Source organism: Gorilla gorilla, chromosome 18 (assembly GCF_029281585.2).
Source record: "Gorilla gorilla gorilla isolate KB3781 chromosome 18, NHGRI_mGorGor1-v2.1_pri, whole genome shotgun sequence".
NCBI classification, from domain to species: Eukaryota; Metazoa; Chordata; class Mammalia; order Primates; family Hominidae; genus Gorilla; species Gorilla gorilla.
This window is the reverse complement of record NC_073242.2, coordinates 117,904,565-117,925,595: the sequence shown is the minus strand read 5'-3', so window position 1 is coordinate 117,925,595 and position 21,031 is coordinate 117,904,565. Positions and strand designations below refer to the sequence as shown.

The 21,031-nt window shown below is 55.5% G+C and overlaps 1 protein-coding gene across 7 annotated transcripts in view; it reads left to right on the top strand.

The window, feature by feature from the left end:
• The window catches only part of FBXO31 (F-box protein 31), a 56,870-nt gene extending 37,029 nt beyond the window's left edge, over positions 1-19,841 (top strand). For all 7 annotated transcript variants that reach the window (XM_004058111.5, XM_055364459.2, XM_019012153.4 and 4 more), the window contains 6 exons: positions 2,912-3,079; positions 3,728-3,802; positions 10,395-10,504; positions 11,188-11,341; positions 12,359-12,759; positions 15,294-19,841. In XM_004058111.5, coding sequence (XP_004058159.1) covers positions 2,912-3,079; positions 3,728-3,802; positions 10,395-10,504; positions 11,188-11,341; positions 12,359-12,759; positions 15,294-15,516 — 1,131 coding nt within the window. In that variant the 3' untranslated portion in view covers positions 15,517-19,841. The remainder of the gene's footprint in view (positions 1-2,911; positions 3,080-3,727; positions 3,803-10,394; positions 10,505-11,187; positions 11,342-12,358; positions 12,760-15,293) is intronic.
• The last annotated feature ends 1,190 nt before the right edge of the window (positions 19,842-21,031 follow it).

The following is a 21,031-nucleotide window of genomic DNA, read 5'->3' as shown; positions in this document are numbered from 1 at the left end:
GAAAGTGCTAGAACGTTGCAGGCGGAAGTCCAGGCTGGTGGCAGAGTCGTCTCCGTTTCCCTTCTCCCGGCAGCCTGCTTGCCGTTGGGGCCTGAGGACCCGTGAGGACATCTCTTTCCTGTTTGTTGGGTCTGCCATGGCAGTGCCTGTCTAGTCCTGGGTACTTGATCATGGCTGGAGATGGAAGTCTGGCTTTCTTTTTTATTAAATTCCCATTTTTCGGTGAAGTTTTCCTTCTCTTTGTTAATCTTTTCGGGTACAGTAGTGAAAGTTTCTTTCAAGTCTAGCCCCCGGCTTTTCTCCTGATCTCCAGGCGTGTTGGATGCCCCCCACCCCTCACTGTGCGCCTGGGCACTTGCTGGGTGCCGTGGCCTGATCTCTTCAAGAGGCCCTGGCCCCGGCCTGCAGGCAAAGTGGAGTCAGGGCACCTGCTCTGCGCAGGCCCGGGGTGTGCGCACGTCTCAGGCTTGGGGAGGCGTCTTGTTCTCATTCCGGGTCGGCCCAGGGTATGCGTGCGTCTCAGGCTTGGGGAAGCGTCCCATTCTCATTCCGGGTCACTCTCCTTCCCAGGACACAGCCCTCTGTAGGGCCCAGCCGGAGGCCGTCCGTGCACTCTATCCCCAGGCCCTGATTCCTCCTTTTCTCTTCCTGCCTTTGTGAGTCACGCTTTGCTTGGCCCCTTCGCCTCTCAGCAGCCACTCTGCTTCCCTCCTCCACCTCCCACCCCTCACTCAGGATTCCGCAGGTGCCTTGTGCAACTGCCTGTGTGCAGCATGGGGCTGTGTTCTCTGGTTACCATCTTTGGCGTTTGGCCGCGGTAGTCCTGGCTCCTGTGTAGCCCTGGTCTCCATGTGCGCCTTTCCAGCCTGCAGGTGCCAGACATGGGTCTTCCTCCCCAGCCAGTGGTCAGTGGCCTCAGGAAGCGGGGAGAAGGCCCTGCCCCTCGCCCCTCAGCCTGTCCCTTCTCTTCAGGGTCTTGGGTCCTTGTCACTGGGCTACCTTCATTGCTCTCTGATGTGTTCAGTCTTTTTTTCTTTTTCTTGTTTTCTTTCTCCTGGAATTAGGAGAGAGTGTTCAGTCTTCATGGCTGGTCTCAGCAGGAGGGCAGGTTTGATATGAGCTCTGGGACCAGGGCCAGGAGCAGATGTCTCCTTGTAGTTTTAGTTTCTGTGTTTCTCGGTCACCTGCCAATTTATGTTGAAAAGTAGCTGCTCATTCAACACAGTGAAGTTGTCTGACTTTTCTTGGTATTTGCAGGTGTCCCTGTGGAGTGAGGAGGTGGTGCTCTGCGGGGTCTGCGTGGTGCCAGTGTCTGCATGGTGTCTGCATGGCTTCCGGTCCGCCCTGCCACCCTCTTCCCCTTCTTCCCTCCCACCCTGCCTCCCGCCCTCCCCACACCCTCCTGCTGGAGCCTCTTGAACTTTCCGGAAAGCCCCGCCCTGACTTTGTTGAGCTCTGGGCAGGCAGCTGGCCCCTGAGGTGTCACTGTTGGCATCGTTCTTGCTGTGCTGAAAATCCGGTGCTGGTGTTCGGACTGTGCTCCGCTCCCTTTTGTGGGACCAGGGGCTGAGTCCAGCGAGGGTGGGTGTGTCTGTCTCCCCGTGGCCTCTGCACAGGTTCTTCCAGGCCTGGCATGCATGGCCCCTGGGCAGATGGCTCCTCTGCGGCTCTGGGCTTTGTTCCTCAGGTGGGGTTTGGGGCAGGGATGGGCTCTGCCCCCAGGTGGGGTTTGGGGCAGGGATGGGCTCTGCCCCCAGGTGGGGTTTGGGGCAGGGATGGGCTCTGCCCGAGGTGGGGTTTGGGGAAGGGATGGGTTTTGCCCCCAGGTGGGGTTTTCATCTGCTGGGAGCCGCTGTGGAGAAACCTGCTCTGCGTTTGTTGTGTTGGGCGTTGCGTGGTCCAGCCTTGCTTTTAGGATGTTTCCTCTGAGAGACCAGCCCGGCAGCTCACAGGGTGGGCAGATTGCTTTCCTTTCTTTTAGTGGAGGAAGGGTGGTAATTGTTTTACTTACTGGCAATGAGTAATAGAGTAAAAAAAAAACCCAAAAAACAAAAAGCAGTGGATAATTGTGGAAAGTGGAGTCTGTGAGAGAACAGCACCAGCTCACGCTTGACCCAGGCTCGTGAGCCCCAGAAATGATGGAATTCTCTCCTTGGTTGCTGGAGCTGGCAGTCTCATGGGTCCCAGCTCTCCCAGAAGGGGGTGACGCTAGGCTGTCCTTCCTTATAAGCATGTGGCCTCTGTAGCCAGAGCATGCTGGGGCCCACCCGCCTCTGCGTTTGCACAGTCAGCGCCCAGACACGCGAGATCGCATGGGCAGCGCACTCCTCGGCTCTTCCTGCTCCTGAGCGCCCCTCCCGGGGTCTTGGCGTCTCTGTCCTCCCCTGCACTTCAGTTTTGAAGCAAATCCCAGGCCCGTGGCACTTCAGCTGTCCGTCCCTCCGGGCAGCGCCCTAAGAAAGGGGGTGTTTCCTGCATCTCCGTGTCACTGCCACACCTGACAAAAGTGGCACACGCTCCTTCTGTTGCCTGTTGCCCAGGCCATGGGATGCTTCCCTGATCATCTCAAAGCCGCCTTTGAATGGCAGTTTGTTCAGCTCAGGACGCGAACGAGGCCCTTGCACTGCCGTTGTTCACTCTTTCCTGTTGGGAGATGCACCCCCATTCCCTCTGGTCGGCACCTCACCCCGTCTCACTTTCTGGATTATTCTGCCTCCTCCTGGTGTCCACCTGCATCTCAGAGCTTGAAGATAGTGCTGGGATTCGAGGCACCTCGAGGGTGGGCGTGCAGGTCCCATGTGCTGGTCTGGCAGGAGCTTCTCTGTGCGATTGCAGTGTGGGGAGCCGTGCGGGGCCGCCCTTGCTCTGGCCCGGGAGCCACTCGTGGACCTTTGCCCATCTCCTCCTGTAGGTGGATGGCCTGTTCATCATCGGGTGGATGTACCTGCCTCCCCATGACCCCCATGTCGATGACCCCATGAGATTCAAGCCTCTGTTCAGGATCCATCTGATGGAGAGGAAGGCTGCCACAGTGGAGTGCATGTACGGCCACAAAGGGCCCCACCACGGCCACATCCAGGTGTGTGCGGCGGCGGGGCTGGGTCCTCACTGTCCCAGTGCTGTCCTGTGTGGGCTCCAGCCAGGCCTGCCGTGCTATTCTCAGCTGCAGACCTGGGCTGTAGCAGATCGGCAGGTGGGAGGGAGGCTCCGCCCTGCCCTGCTGTGCATTGTTCACGCCTCCGTGGCGCAGTGGACTCTGCAGCGGTCACTTGCTGGACCCCTCTCGATTCTGCTCTCAGTTAGAGCCGCTGGTTCTTTGCAACTTCAGTTCCTCTGTGTCTTTTTTTCCTGTTTGCAAGAATATCAGTGTGGAATCAAGTGCGCTCTCTGTTCTCTGATCTGGTCTGACAGTGGCCCCCACGGTGAGCACAGCGTGTCATCTGCCACACCCTGCGTGTGAGATGCAGCCCTTTTGCTGCTCTGTGTCACGCTGGGAAATGCAAACGCCCCTCTCTCAGATGTGCCACTGCCTCCTGCTCTTGGGGGAGTGTTGCTCAGGGAGACTCAGCTCCCTCCGCTGGCACCGCGTTGGTCGCATCTTGGGTGCCTGCAGTGGGGTTTGTTGGGTGTGGTGAGGGAGGGGTCGTGGCCACCTGCCTGGCGTGGGGGATGCTGTGATGGACTCTGTTCCTCACTCTCCTCTTTCCTTGTATTGCAAACACTGAAGATTGTGAAGAAGGATGAGTTCTCCACCAAGTGCAACCAGACGGACCACCACAGGATGTCCGGCGGGAGGCAGGAGGTGAGCCCACAAGCCGGCCCTGTGTTCACATGGTGCGGACCTTTCCTTTCCCCACGGGGAAAGTACAGACCCATGCGGGAGAGAAGTCAGCAGCTTGCAACCTGCATGGTGGCTGTTTCACATGGTTCAGCCGGTATTGTCAGTGCAGACCGTGCATCCAGCACACTCGAGGAACAGCATCGTGCGGGCGGGCAGGTTGCTGGTCCCCTCCCCCTGCAGAACGAACGAACCACACAGGCCATTTCTTCAGCTGGCTCTGCTTTGCCCCTCTGGCGGGCACATCCCCTTGCTGAGGGGTTGCTGGGAGGCTGCTTCTAGGATGTGAGCTGCAGGGAGACCCGAGGGCTGCACCCGGAGTTCCTGTGTTTCCCACCCTTGAGCAGACCATGTGGAGGCTTCCGGATCTTGCCAGTGCAGTGGGGAAGCCTGTGTGTGATTGTTTGCCTGAGTATTTTAATATTGCCCTTGAGTTTTAGCTTTCAAGGATCTAAGTCTTACTGACCTCTCAAAATACTCTTAAGAAGGAAGGTGCGGTGGCTCACACCTGTATTCCCAGCTCTTTGGGAGGCTGAGGCAAGAGGATCACTTAAAGTCAGGAGTTCAAAACCAGTCTGGGCAACACAGTGAGACCCTGTCTCTACAAAAACCAAAAATATTAGCTGGGTATGGTGGCATGCCAGCTACTCAGGAGGCTGAGGTGGGAGGATTGTCTGAGCCCAGGAGGTGGAGGCTGCAGTGAGCTATGATCGCACCACCGCACTCCCATGTGGGTGGCAGAGTGAGACCCTGCCTCAAAAGAAACAACAAAAAATTAGCCAGGCATGCTACCATGCTACGGGGTTATGCCATGTCGCCCAGGCTGGTCACAAACTCCTGGGCTCAAGCCATCTTCCCACCTTGACCTCCCAAAGTGCTGGGATTGCAGGTGTGAGCCATCGCGCCCGGCCAGGGTGTGCTTTTATTAGCTAGTTTGAGTTCTGGTGGTTTCCCCATCAGCCAGAGGACTGCAGAGAAGGTTGAGATGAACCAAATGTCCTGTTTCTCGGAATCCTTTGCAGGTAAGTGACGTTCCTGTTTTCTCGAATAGATGGCATGTGAAGATGATCAGGAACGGAAATGTTTTAATTATGCTGTTATGATTTTATATACAGAAACACAACGTATGTGTGTGATTGCTGTGGTTCACTTTTTTTTTTTTTTTTTTGAGACGGAGTCCCACTCTGTTGCCCAGGCTGGAGTGCAGTGACGCCATCTTGGCTCACTGCAACTTCCGCCTTCCCGGTTCAGGCAGTTCTACTGCCTCAGCCTCCCGAGGAGCTGGGCTTCGAGGCACCTACCACCATGCCTGGCTAATTTTTGTATTTTTAGTAGAGATGGGGTTTCACCACGTTGGCCAGGCTGGTCTCGAACTCCTGACCTCAGGCGATCCACCCACCTCGGCCTCCCAAAGTGCCGGGATTACAGGTGTGAGCCACCGCTCCTGGCCTTATGGTTCACATTTAAGTGAAAAATGTCAACAGATATTTCAAGAATAGAAACTCCTCAGCTGTTGAGCCCTTAAAAAAGAAAACCATATTATATTTCTGGTACTATATACTTTGGGATTAGGAAAAGTTTCTGTAAGCCTACTTCTGTGTGTGGGCTCACTGATTTTGAACTGGAGTAGTGTTTTTCCTGATTGTAAATATAACAACATGTGCTCCTTGTGGAAATGAGAGAAACACCCAGGAGTGAGGGTGAGAGGGAAGGTATTGCTGGAATCTTGATGGGGGGAGTTTACGTTTCCCTTATTCTGAGTGAGGCCAGCCTAGTGTCTTGGGGTCAGGAGCTCTCTATGGTTTTATGAACTGTTTCATGAACTGTCTGGTCATAGCCCGTGCCTCTCTTTCTGTTTGGTGTTGGCGGGTTTCAAGTGGGTTTGTAGGAGCTTGTTAACTATTTGGAAATCGAAGCCCTTCCAGATAGGAGTTGCCAGGATTTTTTCTTATTCCTTTTTTTTGTCTTTGGATTTCTCTTATGGTGTGTTTTCCATCCATGGAATTTTTTATTTTTAATGTTAATTTTTAAGAGAGAGGGTGTCTCACTTTGTTGCCCAGGCAGGTCTCAAACTCCTGGGCTCGAGTGATCTTACCGCCTTGGCCTCCCAAAGTGCTGGGGCTACAGGCATGAGCCACCACACCCAGCCGTATTTTTAATTTTTACATAAGCAGATGTATCCATCTTTCTTTAAAAGACTCTCAGTTTAGTGCCATCCTGAGATCTCTCCCTGAAGCACATATGTTTACAAATGAGCTCATGCTTTTATTTTTCTCTTGTGTCTGTGTCTGGTTCTGTTGGATTTATTCTGATGTGAAATGTAAGGCTTAGCCCCAGCCTTGGTTCTGTGCAGACCCGATCTGTTATCTCCACACTGGATGCGTGATAACCACACTTCCTCCATCAATTTGTAGCGCTGCTTTTGTCCTAGGTTACCGTGTATACTTGGTTCATTTCTGGACTTGATATTCTGATCCATATGTCTGTCTACATGTCAGTACCACACTATTCTCATTCTTATAGTTTTTGTTTGTTTTTGAGATGTAGTCTCGCCCTGTCCCCCACGCTGGAGTACAGTGGTATGATCTTGGCTCACTGCAACCTCTGCCTCCTGGGTTCAAGTGATTCTCCTGCCTCAGCCTCCCTCCCAAGTAGCTGGTATTACAGGCGCCCGCCACCATGCCTGCCTAATTTTTATATTTTTAGCGGAGACACGGTTTCCCCATGTTGGCCAGGTTGGTCTCGAACTCCTGACCTCAGGTGATCCGCCCACCTCGGCCTCCCAAAGTGCTGGGATTACAGGCGCGAGCCACCGTGCCCGGCCGAATTCTTGTAGTTTTATCGCTATGTTTTATTTTATTTATGGCTTAGAGATAGGGTCTCACTATGTTGCCCAGGCTAGGCTCAAGTGATCCTCCTACCTCAGCCTCCCAAAGTGTTGGGATTACAGCTGTGAGCCACTGCACTGGCCTATCACTGTATTTTAATTGCCTGTATTCCTCTTCTATTTTGGAATGTTCCCAGCTCATCTTGTTTATTTGCTGTGTGAACTCTAGAAGCAGCTATTTCCCAGAAACATCCCCTTGCTGTCTCTTCTTGCAATTGGAATAGCAGCACGCTTACGGTCAGTGTATGGGGTGCTGCTGTTTGTGTGATGTCCACACCCCCATCCAACGTACTCCCTCGGCTCGTCCCGCTTCTGAACTCCCCCTCCGGGAGTTGACAGGGTGAGGGTGCCACTGTCCCAGGTACGGCAGAGGCTGGGGCTGCTGACGGTGCTGCACCGCCTATCCTCGAGTGAGAGTGGCCTCTCCTCTTCTGCGGGGGCTGCACTGGCTGTGCCCTCCTGTGGGGCTTGTCACCTGCTCCCACAGTCACTTCGTTCATCTTGAGGCCTGCAGTGTCCTTGCTGCTTTTCTCTCAGGACGTGTAGGGGTTCAGAGGGTGGGGCTGTCTGTGGATTCATGCATCAGCTGGGAGCTCCTCTCCACTAAAGGCCAGAGAGCAGGTAGGTCACCAGGAGAGCTGCGTTCCAGGAAGAGGACATCCCAGGAGGTCTGGACATGGTGACACATCCTGATAATTTTCACAACTGAGGTAAAAGATTAGGGACAGGAATTCTGTACTGCCCTGAGCTCTGCTGGCTGAGAACTTCTGGATCAGCACTGTGTTAGTCCATTTTCACGCTGCTGATAAAGACATACCCAAGACTGGGTAATTTATAAGTGAAAGAGGTTGAATGGACTCACAGTTCCATGTGGCTGGGGAGGCCTCAAATCATGGTGGAAGGCGAAAGGCACATCTTACATGGCGGCAGGCAAAAAAAGAGAGAACTTGTGCAGGGGAACTCCCCTTTATAAAACCATTGCATCTTGTGAGACTTATTCACTATCATGAGAGCAGCATGGAAAAGACCCCACCCCCATGATTCAGTTACCTCCCGGGGTCCCTCCCATGACATGGGAATTGGAAGAGCTACAGTTCAAGATGAGATTTGGGTGGGGACACAGCCAAACCACATCAAGCACGTTCCAAGGGAGTGGAGTCCTGTCTGCCCAGGGAGATTGGAGGGGCCAGGCTGTGGACAGGAGAGGCTTCGAGGGCAATGCAGTCTCTTTGGCATCCCTGCATCTCTGTGTGGGTCACCCCCGCCCCGGAAGGCCATTCCATGTACCCAGGATGCGTCACTGGCATGATCTGATGATGTTCCCAGGGTTGTGGGTTCCCTCAGCTGTGGGTCCTTGTGAGAAATGGGACACTCGGGCCCACCCAGACCTGGCCTTTTCTGTATGGGTGCCGGGCCAGGGCAAGCCACCATGTCCCTTCCCACCCCTGTGTGTTTCGGCCCCCCACCTACCTTCAAGACTGAGGCTTTTGGAAATCTCAGACCTGTGAAAGGAGCAGAGAAGGGAGGATGGGCCATGCTCCTGTTTCAAGCAGCCAGCAGGCATCCTTGTCACCCTCAGCCCCCTCTGCTAGCGCTGCCATGAGGGTCGAGAGTACAATGTGTTTAGTGAGCAGGCCCTGGGTAAATGTGAAATTGATCGTTGTCGTGCATGTCCTGGGCTCCCTGTTTTTTTTTTTTTCTTGTGGCTTGTATGTGTTGCTCTGATGAGTAATTTCATAATAAACATGCTTGGGACGGCCTTATTCTGGGTAACAGGGTCTGGTTGGTAGTCCTGTTGCTTGGACCTCTATGCAAAGTGAGGTCATGGCTACACATGCTCATCTTCCTGATGGTGTCGAGTTGAAGTCGCAGTACTCACAGTGGTAACATTGAAATCTTTGTTTATTACATTCAGTTACTTTTGTTTCTATCTGTTATTTAAAGAGCCTTTCCTCAAGTTCAGCCACTCAGGTTTTAATTTTGATGAGGTCCAATTTGTGAAACTTTTTGTTTTCTTTTATGGTTATTTTCTGAATTCTAAAAAAGTCCTAAAAATTGAGTCCTAAAAAACTCAGTTTGCGAAGATAGGCTCCTTTTTTTTTTTTTTAATAGAAGTTTGGTAGCATCACATCAGGTTCTGCATTTGTGTGGAGGCCTGTGCCCCATGTTGAATGATCTTGTGTGTGGCATAAGGCGGGGGGTCGTGGTTCCTTCTTCTCCATATGAAAACCCAACTGACGGAGCACCTTGCTGAAAACCTTCCTTTCCTGAGGGGCAGGTGTGGGCACCTCCGCTGCAATCAGGCAGCTGGGTCCACATGAGGGTTTCTGGGCTCCTGGCTCTGTTGGTGCCCGTGTGAGGCCTGAGGCTTGCACGCCGTCTCATGACGGGAGCTTATACTGGGCAAGTCCTGAGAGCAGCCTGGTCCTTCCGTTTGCTCTTCGTTTTCCTGATGGCCTGCCTGTCCCAGTTCTTTGCTTTTCCGTAGGAACTTCAGACTTGGCGAGTCCAGTCTGTGTAGTGCCTGGTTGGCTTGTGGTTGGCGTGAGGTCAGATCTGTAGATCAATCTGGAGAGAACTTCTCTTGAAACGAGGCCAAGATGGGTCCCAGACCCCACACGTGGCGTCTCTGTGTACCCAGGCATTTTTACTTCCTTTCAGCAGTGTTTTGTGGTTTTCAGAATAGATCTTAAACGTATTTTGTAACATTTATTCCCAAGTCTTATGTTTTTTGAGGATTTTGTACATAGAGTTTTTTTAAATTTTATTTTTATATTTTGTGCTGCTAGGACATAAAAATCCAGGTGGCTTCTGTGTTGACCATGTGGTCCTGCCAGGTGCTCAGTGCAGCTCCTGCAGTGATTTCTGTTTCTTGTCGGAGTTTGGAGCAGTGATGTATGAAAGCGATTGACCATCGTGTTTCCTCTTTTTTGTGAGTTGCTTATGCGTCCCTTTCAGAGTTAAGTGTAGATAATGACTGGAAACACTGTATTGAGCTGGGAACTTGGAAGTTTGGGTGAATTCTGTAAATTGTGTAGAATCAAACCATTAAGCACGAAATATCCTCAGCACCATGTGTTGGCAGAATGCAGGGCGGACAGGTGGGGCTGCGGAGTTTTGGGGAGCCCCCTTAACATAGCTGCTTTTCCTTTGAAAAAGGAAAATCCACTCAGTCACTGGCCAAGGGCTCAGTGCATCGTCCTTGGCTGACTCGCACGGCTCAGGGTTGGTGGTGAGGGCTCCTGGAACACTCAGGCTCCCAGGAGCCAGAGAAGCAGGCTGAGGGGCTGTGCTGTGCAGGGCCAGAGTCTGTGTAGATGCTGTTCCTGCCCCACCGGTGGGCATGGAAGGGAGGCCCACCCTGAGTTCTGGTCATGGCTGTGGCCCCCGCCTCACCTGGGCTCCCCGCAGCCCCTGCTGCCTCCCACCCAGCAGACCAAGGGCCCGGAACCTTCACTTTTTGTTGGCAGGCACCTCTGACGTGGGGTCAAATCCGGCAGCTCCCCTTTCTCTTCCCAGCGCCAAGTCCATCCTCCCCCACCAGGAGGGCCCTGCAGGTGCCTGTGCACTGACAAAGAAGGACACACTGTGTCCTCTCAGCGGCACAGCCAGCAGTCTCTTTACAGCCTCTTGTCATATGGCTATTCATGACCTGTGTTCTTTTGGAAGGAGTTTCGGACGTGGCTGAGGGAGGAATGGGGGCGCACGCTGGAGGACATCTTCCACGAGCACATGCAGGAGCTCATCCTGATGAAGTTTATCTACACCAGTCAGTACGAGTGAGTGCGGCTCCTGCTCGGTGCTGGGGCAGCCCTCTCCTGGTGTGTGCTGGGGACCAGCCCTGTCCCGGTGGGTGCTGGGGCATAGTCCTTTGTCTCAGTGGGTGCTGGGGTTCAGCCCTCCTCCTGGGGGCTGGGAGTGCAGCCCCTCTCTCTCTGGGTGCTTGGAGCATAGTTCTCTCTTTCTGTGGGTACTTGGAACACAGCCCCTCTCTCTGTGGGTGCTGGGAGTGCAGGCCTCCCTGTAGCTGCTGTGGCACAGCCCCAGACCCCATCCTTCACCCGGGTGTCTGTTTTTGTCTGATTTCCTGTCACCCCTGCCAACACTGGCACTCTAGAGCTCAGCCCAGTGCGGGGATCCCCTCCATGGTGACTTGGGCTCCTTTCTCCCGGGTAATGGAGCAAACTGGCACTTCCTTTTCCCTTCCACCTAAAGCTCTGCCCTGGCGCTGATGCCCCCCTTAACCCCAGAAGTCCTGTTGGAAGTGTGCGTGCTGGTGGGTGGTGGGGGTGAGGGCTCCCCTGGGCGCATTGCTGCCCACAGGCCTGGTGGACACCTGGCCCTGGTTGAGCTGAGCTGCCTGCCCTACCCCGCCCTGCAAAGCTCATCCCTGGCACCTTGGGCGTTCTCAGTCCTGCCTGCCCCATGAGGTCTCCTGTACTGACCCGTCCGCTCCCCACAGCAACTGCCTGACCTACCGTCGCATCTACCTGCCGCCCAGCCGCCCCGACGACCTCATCAAGCCTGGCCTCTTCAAAGGTACCTATGGCAGCCACGGCCTGGAGATTGTGATGCTCAGCTTCCACGGCCGGCGTGCCAGGGGCACCAAGATCACGGTGAGTGGCGGCTGCCCTGGTTGGTGGGGCTCTGGGAGCACCTGGCTCAACTGGACTGTGGAGTCAGGGAACTTGGGCAGACACTGATCCCCGGCACCCTTGCTCCTCAGAGTGGGCTTGCTTCTGCAGCCCCGGGAGCTTGGGAAAGCAGATTCTCGGGCTCCAGCCAGCCCCACTGAACCAGAATTGCATTTCCACGAGACCCTCAGGGAGTCTGTGTGCTTCCAAGGTGGCCTTTCCACAGCACCGCTCAGCCCTGGCCACCCTGGCAGCCCGGTGGGGTTTAGGAAGTCTGGACAGCAGACCCCACACAGAGGCTCAGATTTAATTGAGGACAGCCTGGGAAAGGGGCCCCTCCAGCAGCTGCATGGAGACCCTTGTGCTTGCAGACAGCTCCCACCCTGTCTGAGCTTCAGCAGCTCCTCTCCTTGGAGTGGCCTGAGGGTGGGCTGTGTGGTGAGCCCAGCAGTGAACAGGGGCTCATTGTCCCATGCCAGGGCTTCTGGCACATGCTGCCCGCCTGCCCTGAATGGTTATTGGGGATCCTGGCAGACAGCGCCTGAAGGGGCAAAGCCTATTCCCTGAGCCTCCAGGGATCAGGGCCACATCTGGCATAATGGGGCATTCCCTGGACCCCAGAGTTTTGGCTCCTGGACTCCTCACGGAGTTTTGGGGCTGAAGCATCTTCCCAGGGCTCGGCTCCCGAGCTCTGCCTTTCAGGCAGACAGATGTGGGCTGCCTCCTTGGGCTGCTGCCCAGCTCTGGGATGTTCTTTGAACTTCTCTGGGCGCAGTTGAGCAGGTATGAGCCACCGTCCTCAGGGGCACTCATAGGTGTTGCTGGCCCTGCCACTTTCTAAGGGATTCTGAGACGACTTCTTCTGTAAGGGACGTTGCTAAGTCAGTAGGAGGGCTGGTGCCAGCTCGCTCAGCCAGAGGTGGATCTGGGCTGGAGCCCACACAGCGGTACTGCTGCTGCTGCTGGCCTGAGCCCTGCTGACCGCCACCTGCTCCACAGGGTGACCCCAACATCCCCGCTGGGCAGCAGACAGTGGAGATCGACCTGAGGCATCGGATCCAGCTGCCCGACCTCGAGAACCAGCGCAACTTCAATGAGCTCTCCCGCATCGTCCTGGAGGTGCGCGAGAGGGTGCGCCAGGAGCAGCAGGAAGGCGGGCACGAGGCGGGCGAGGGTCGTGGCCGGCAGGGCCCCCGGGAGTCCCAGCCAAGCCCTGCCCAGCCCAGGGCAGAGGCGCCCAGCAAGGGCCCCGATGGGACACCTGGTGAGGATGGTGGCGAGCCTGGGGATGCTGTAGCTGCGGCCGAGCAGCCTGCCCAGTGTGGGCAGGGGCAGCCGTTCGTGCTGCCCGTGGGCGTGAGCTCCAGGAATGAGGACTACCCCCGAACCTGCAGGATGTGGTAAGGATGCGGCGGGTACTGGGGCCTGAAGGTGGGACAGCATGGGCTTCAGCGAGGGCCCCAGCCCCACACCTAGCACAGGCGGAGAGGGCCTGTGACCTCACAGAGGGCGGCAGCCGGTGCTTTGGGACAGGAGTGGGGCCTCTGACCCGTTGGGCCATGTTTCCCAGCACCTGAGCAAGCGGCCGCGCAGCTGGGTCCCGTCTTGGAGGCTCCTGTCCTTCCACCCCTTCTGGGGTACCTCAGAGCTGCAGGGGCATGAGGCTTCCAGATGCCTCACATCCCTGCAATAGTGCCGCTCCCCCAGGGGCTTCTAAAGCTACTTGTTTGCAGTCAATCAAGTGAAATATCATGTAAACTGTCCAGCAGCTTTGAAAGTAGGAAATGAACAAGGCCCCTTCCCCACCCACCCTGTGGAAAGCCCGCCTGGGTTGGTGTCCTCCTGGTCAGCGTCTTGCCGGTCACCTTCGGCCATCTCCCGGTGCGTGGTTCAGATGTGGGTCCTGCTTTCCCGCCCCCTCCCTCCTCTGTGCCTGCCTGCCTCTGCTGTGCCGGGCCAGTGTCTGGGTGGCCAGTGGAATGGACACCAGCTGCGACTGCGTGGGAGGGGCTGGCATTGCCGCTGCCACTGCAGGGCTTGGGCGGCTGACATGGGACGAGTCCTGCACAGCTGCCAGCTCCTGTCTCGCTGACTTTTTTTATACAGTTTTGTCTGGGCCACCGCCTTCAGTGCCACAGGCCCCTTGCCGTTCAGGCTGCTCCTCATAGATGAACAAGGCCCTGCCCCGTGTCCTTACCCTTTAGAGCTGTTTAAATTCAAATGAACTGAAACTGAATATGAAAAATCCAGGCCCTCAGCCGCCCAGGCCATGTTTCAAGTGCTACATGGCCACATGTGGCTGGTGGACAGTGCAGCTCTAGAACATTCCATCACCACAGAGGGTTCTGCTGGACAGTGGCCTTCGGGGCTGTTTTGAGGGTCCGCCTGTCAGTCTCCTGGCATCAAAGTCATTCTGCCATTGTCAAGTTACAGTTATTTTCCTTTTACCTCCGAGCCACTATGTGCATATGCCGCTATGTGTCTGTATTTTCCGCTAAACTTGCTGTCACGGAGGGAAGGGTGCCACAGGCCCAGCTCCCGGAGGGGGTTTGGATGTCTGGGTGGGGGGAAGGGTGCCACAGGCCCAGCTCCCGGAGGGGGTTTGGATGTCTGGGTGGGGGGAAGGGTGCCACAGGCCCAGCTCCCGGAGGGGGTTTGGATGTCTGGGTGGGGGGAAGGGTGCCACAGGCCCAGCTCCCGGAGGGGGTTTGGATGTCTGGGTGGGGGGAAGGGTGCCACAGGCCCAGCTCCCGGAGGGGGTTTGGATGTCTGGGTTGGGGGAAGGGTGCCACAGTTCCAGCTCCTGGAGGGGGTTTGGATGTCTGGGTGGGGCTTTCTTCATGTTCCATGTATGATAACGGTGACTGGGGGGTTTACAGAGAGAGGCATACAAATAGTGTTGGAGTGTTGTTTTTGCTAATATAAATGTTTGAATAGCTAAAAAAGGAAAAAGCTCTGTTACCCTTCAAACATCTCAGAACTCCTAATACCTCACAATGGGCTCAGAGCCAGTTTGCGAGTCACAGCACGTGCTGCAGCCACTGGCCAGGAAGACCTGTCCAGCCCCCGTCCCCAGCTAACCTGCAGGACAGTCCCTGCCGTGCTGAATATGGGGGCTCCCCGGCCCTTCCCTGTCTAGTTTATGGATCTGCAGGGCTTGGCCACGGCACCTGTACAGGGAATGCCTGTTGCTTTTTGTCTGACCACAGTGCCGATGGCTGCACCTGCCTCTGGGCCCTGGAACTTCTCCCCGAGCTTGAGAAGCTCTCTGAGGCCCAGGCCCTGGTCCACGGGGCTGTTCTTTCCCGCGGCCTTTGGAGCCTCAGTGGGTGATTCCAGGCCAGCCCCTTACTTCTCGTCATCTGTTGGAAGAATTTAGCTGCTTGCAAGACAGACATAAGTGTCTTCCTGTCTGATGTTGACCTCAAAGCCGTAAATGGGTGTTTGCGACTTCTGAGTTAATGTCAGCTGCAGGCTGCCTGTATTAGAGCTAATTGTATGGGGACATAACTCCCAGACATTAAGATTTTTTTTCACGTTGGGCCTCCTTTATGGAATGTGTATTTTGGAACAGAGCTCTTTGGGCCTGCAGAGACCTCGTTTTAGTTCAGTGTTTCGGCAGTGTGCAGTCAGTGGGTGAATCCCTCATGGGTGCTGCGAGTCAGCGCCCATCCCCCAGCAGCCCCGAGCTCTGGCCTCTGCGTCCATCATCAGGTGGGCTCGGCCTGCGCCGTTAGCTACCCCTTCAGAGACAGGCTCAGCCCACACCCCCAGCTGCCCCTGCAGAGACAGGCTGGCTCTGGGAGTCAGCTTCTGGCTGATGAACAGTGGATGTGGCTCTTGCGGCACAGAGGGGGGTCGCAGAATGCTGTACGTGGCGTGCATTTGACTCAGCCCTCCCCCAGCTCACAGTTTCCCTCTTGTTTCTGCTCAGTTTTTATGGCACAGGCCTCATCGCGGGCCACGGCTTCACCAGCCCTGAACGCACCCCCGGGGTCTTCATCCTCTTCGATGAGGACCGCTTCGGGTTCGTCTGGCTGGAGCTGAAATCCTTCAGCCTGTACAGCCGGGTCCAGGCCACCTTCCGGAACGCAGATGCGCCGTCCCCACAGGCCTTCGATGAGATGCTCAAGAACATTCAGTCCCTCACTTCCTGACCGGCCACATCCTTGCTGCCACATCCCGGATGGCTCTGGGGCTCTGAACTCTGACCTGTGAATAGAAGCAGCATGCACTTTGGAAATCCGGCCTTTTGACCAGAACGCACACCTTGTCGGGGGGCCCAGCCCAGCCACCCCCCAGCACTTTATGTAGAGAGTGTGACATAGACCTGCATATTTGTCAGTGCCATGATGGAAGAAGCTGAGCATGTCTTACCAAAAAAAGAGAGAACGAGCCTGAATACAGCAGATGTAGGGGACAGCCGTGGGACCGCGTGAGAATTGAAGCGGTGGGGTTGCCGCACCCTGGGCTGGCTGGCGGTTTTCTCGGGAAGCAGGACCCTCCTGCCTGGCGCTCTTCCTATGAGCGGATAGAGTGATAGACTGGGTCGTGTGTGAGACGCATGTGCTCCACCCCACTCCTTTTGGGGGAAGCCGGGCAACAGTGGCCTCTGGGAGGGGGTCAGGAAGAGGCGAACAGCTCAAGCAGCGCAGGTGTGATGGGCACAGTATGCAGAGCAAGCTCGGGAAGTTGGTAGGATCTCAGGCTTGGGGCCGGGACTCTGGAGTGAATCCCCATTTCTCTACCGGCTTGCTTGGAGTTTGGACAGAAGCATTTCACCTCTGATCTCAGCTTCCCCCCCTGTGGAGTGGGTTTAGTGACCTGAGTCACTAGGGAATGTCACTTGAATGCACAGCCCAGCCCATGCACCTGCTCCAGCCCCTCTACTCCAGCTTTGGAGCCAAGGCCATCGTTCCAGCCACTTGACTGTCCTCGACGGCCTGTTCCAGACGGGGCGTTTGTTTTGTCCATGCCTTCCTCCCTGCACGCACGCGGCGTCAAAACCAAGCTGCCGGCCACTGTCTCCAGAACGCAAGGCTCCAGGCCCGTGTGTCTGAAGCAGTGAGTGGTCCACACAGGTGCCAGGAGTGCCCATATGAGATGACGAGGAAACCCCTTTGCAGGTGAGGGGACAGCTTTCTAGAAAAGCCACACCTGCATCTGGGGACACACTTTGGAAAGCGGGACCCTCCAGCTTGGAGACCCCATGGACTGATGCCTCCACTGCTGTGTGCCCCATGTTGTGTTAACACCTGCGTGTGGGGACCCCATCTGAGGTCTTGGCTGAGGTTGGCATCTCCTGAAGAACAGAGAGCATGGTGTCCAGAGCTGGCCCTTCCCCCAGCCCACAGCCAGCTCCGTGCCCGAGTGGGCGTCCCCAGCGAGCCTTCCCTCTCTGCCGCTTGTCCTTGTGTCTGGGCTGCTCCAAGTCCTTGTGCTGGGCACCCTGGACACGTCCTGCTGGTGAGGGACCTCGGGAAGGTGACAGTCTGTGTGCCTTGGTGTGGAGACCAACCTGAGGATGTCCTGGGAAATGTTTTCCTGATGAATTTCTCCTTGACTGGCCTTTAAAAAACATAAGAATTCCCATTGCCCAGCCTCAGTGCATTTGGCAAATGCTTACTTTGCTTCCCAGAGTCAGAGAATTGGCTAAGGTTCCTAAATGGTAATCTGGCCAGCCTGGGAGAAAGACTCACGAGAAAAGCCAGTGGAGAAAGCGCCCTTCCAGGGCGGCAGCAGCGGGAGCCACGCAGACCCCGAGGCGCGCCTGCTGGCTCTTGTGTGTGGCCCCAGTTTCTAGCGGCTTTTGCAGCATTAGCCTACAAGCTTTGTCACTCCCTGCCCTCTGTGGTGGTCACTGTTTTTCTCTTGTGCCAAATGAGGCAGTCTCTGAGTGACGGTGACTGTGGCCTTGAAGCCTGGAGGACTGTTGGGCATGTAGACTGGCACCTTGAAGATTCACCATTGTTTAAATAAAATCAAGCAAATGCTTTTTTACCAAGAGCCCGAGCCTCGCTCTAAGGGACGCAGTCCTAGAGGCGTGCCCTTTGGGGCTTGAAGAGCACACTGTGGGAGGCACGTGCTTCTGATTAAAGGAACCTCAGATCTCAATTACGCTTCCAGTGTTTGGGTATAGAAATGGCTTCCACCCATCATGTCTCAGCCATGGGCTGTTGGTCAGTTCATGTGGCTCCTGGTTCTGGTGTGTATGTTGGGGGGGTCTCTCCATGGTGGTGACCTGCAGTGATGCCAGGCAGGGCCAGAGCCACACAGCCAGGAAAGGGAGGCCTTTTTGGCTGCACAGCCAGTCCCTTCAGTCGTGACTACAGGTCTTGTTTTTCCCGCTCCGATGCGTCCTTAGCCAGTTCTTGGCTCCGGTTCTGTAGGGACAGGCACTGAATCTGCGCGCCTCAAAACAGCAGCTTCCCTTCCGGGGGAGGGCATCCACCCTCTCAGGGGAGCCTGCAGGTGGTCCATTCCCTGCAGGTGAGAACTCGGAAGGGCTCATGTCGTCATCAGAGGCCTAAGGGCAGCTGAGAGTTGGATAAAACCGTTTCCAAGGAGGAGGCTGAGTAACCCAGTTCAGGACAGCCAAGCGCATTAGGTTTGATTGGGGAAGGTGGCAGGTGGAGTTGGGAGGTTGGGACTCTCCATCTTTTGCACCACGGATGCCTTTCTGTCGCTCTCTCACTCTGGGGCAGGATCAAGTCTGCTCTCTGGAGTGGGGCTGCCTGCAGCGCAGCTCTGCACACCTGAACGTGTTCTTTGTCACTTGTTTGGAAATGATGTGATTGAAGATTTCAGAGAGGTCATTGGAGGCTTTTCTGTGCCGGCACTGAATGTTCGTTTGCATGAGGAAGTTGCAAACGACTTCTGTAGGCTGAGATTCAAGGCAGGTGGTATTGGGGTCCCTCAGCCCACCTGGGCCGTGACCTCAAGTGTCCGCTGCTGAGTGTGAGTGGCTTTGCAGGCCTGGTGGTGGGAGAGCCTCAGGCTCCCTCCTTCTTCGTTCCTGACCATGCCCTGGGCCCCTTCAGTCTGCCTGCGGCTCTGTGGCATCCCTGCCCTGACACTGGGCACCTGTGCCCCTAGCAAGCCCACCTGGCACACGAGGAGGGAGGGGTGGGTGGCCATGTCCCTCCTCTAGCCACATGCCCTGCTGGCCGCTCCCTTCTGAGCTTTGTGCAGAACCGGGTCTGAGCTGGAGATTTTTCTCTGAGAACCTGCAGTTGTGCTGCAGCCGCATGCAAGGGCCCTTCAGCCGCTGGCTCTGGCTTCCCTGACTCCTCAGGGCTTGTTCACCCCCAGGCTTTCTCACCTGCACACGGTTAGGCCATTTTCAGTGCTCGTGGGCAGTGACGGACAGCAGCAGAAACTCCTCAGCCCCTTTGTTACTTCAGAACGCCTGCCCACATGCATCTTCTGAGCTCGTGTTGTCCTCATGGCCGTGGGGTCTTGGGTGCGAACAGGAGATGCTGAGCTGTGGTCCACCGTCCAAGGCGCTGCGGAAAGCAGCTAGGCTCTTTTAGGATGTTTCTATTCTGGTTGCTGCCTTCGTGGTGTAACTTTCAAGAGCACTTATGGGAATGTGCTCATAGAACCATCACCTGTCCTGAGAACAAAACTCCTCGAATCACGATCAACTCCAGTGTTAACGTGGCCCAACCTGTCTTTACTTCTGGGGAGAGACCAGGAACATCACTGGACTCCTCATGCCCGTAATTATTCAGAGAAGAAGCAAGCAGCAGATAGCCTCCATGCGGCTAGTACTTTTTTTTTTGTTTTTTGAGACAGGGTCTTGCTCTGTCACCTGGGCTGGAGTGCAGAGGGGCGATCATGGCTCACTGAGGCCTCAACCTACTAGGCTCAAGCTGTCTGCCCACCTTAGCCTCCCAAGTAGCTGGGACCACAGGCACCCACCACCACCACGCCTGGCTAACTTGTTTTTGTAGAGATGGGCTTTTGCCATGTTGCTCAGGTTGGTCTTGAACTCCTGGGTTCAAGCAATCCACCTGCCTCGGCCTCCCAAAGTGCTGGGATTACAGGCGTGAGCCACTGCGCCCAGCCTTGGGGCCTGTCTTTGAATGGGAATGAGACTGTGCAAACCGTGGACTACCCTGTGTCACCCACAGCTTAGTGGCCTGTGTCAGCCACAGGTCAGTGGCCTGCATGCCGGCCCTCAGGGGCTGCTGGCCGGGAGACCAGCCAGAGCACGAGGGGGTCAGGGCTGTGTGGGTTTTGGCCTGATTCTGCATTTGGTTGTTCCTGGGGGCCATGTAGCCTGCCTGCATTAGAAAAGCGCTGTGCCATCTGATCATGAGCCCCTCTGCACCCCCTGGTAAGGTGACCTTGCAGCAGGAGCTGTGCCCTGCCCAGGTGGGCACCCACTGGGTAGGACTGGAGCAATCCTGGCAGCTGCCACCTGCACCCGTGCACTTGTTTCTCCTCACAGTTTCAAGTAAATCCGTTTTTGAAGGCTTGTTGTGTGTTTTGTGATTTCTTTGGGAATATGAGTCGGATGGAGGCGAGAGCCTTAAGCCATGCGAGCTGTCAGCCTGGGAACCCAGACTTCCCAGCTTCTTGACGAAGTGTCACATTTCCCGCGTTGACAGAAGGGAGCATTGAAGGGATGCCTTGGAGCCCAGACAGTGGTTGTCCCTGTGTCCTTCCCTTTGACCTGGCATCAGAGGTGTCTCCAGTCCCTACCCAGGGACCCAGAGGAGTTCGGGCCCCAGTAGATTTTCTTAGATTTAAGCCAAAGTGAGTTGCATTATCTGCAACGAGGACAGATATGGGAGGGAATGTGCTCAGAGCCAGGCAGACGAACTGAGGATCTCATTGATCTTTCTTTTCTGTTAACTAAACTAATATGTTCTTGTAAACAGTTCTTTAGCATAGACAGTGAAAGTACCCCCTGTTCTCATCCCAGCCTCCCCGTGAGTCACTGCTGCTAATTAATGCTGTTAGCTTGGAATTGTAGAAACAGGATGTTTTCCATGGTAATGCACTCAAAGTACACCCTCGATTGGCAGAAATTGGCAAGTGTGATTTTCCAAGTGTTGGCAGTGATGCAGGGGAACAGGAACGCAGGTGGGGCAGCTGTTTTGGGGACAGCTGGTAGTAGCTCATGGCACTAAGGACACGGGCCCAGGGACTGGCATCTGCGTCCTGAGGTGTCCACCCTAGGGCAACGCGAGAGCCCGGGCATGGGCCACGCAGGGATGTTCATTGCTACACTGTGACAATTGTCACAGGCCGGAAGGAGGCAGGTGGACTACGGTGGAGCCACCCATGCTGTCACCTGGCAGACGGGCACACAGTCTTGTTCCGTGGCAAAACAAGTGAGAGATGGTATTGGTGTAACATGTAAAAATGCAAATACTTAATTTTTATCAATTCATGTGTGGGGAAAAGCTGAAGATACGCGTGGGAATGGTGTGGTCACTTCTAGGGGTGTCGGAGAGTAGAACTTCAACTCTGTTTTGCTTTAAAAAGAGTAAGGGTCGCATGGCAGAACTAGATTCTGTTCACCTGTTGATCCTGATACCGTGGATTACGAGACCCCCCCTCTTTTCTGTGTGGTTCAGAAACAAGCCCCTCAGACAGGACACAGTGCCCAGGGGCAGTGACCTGCAGGCCCACCCACTGCCATCTCCGCTGGTCTCGGGG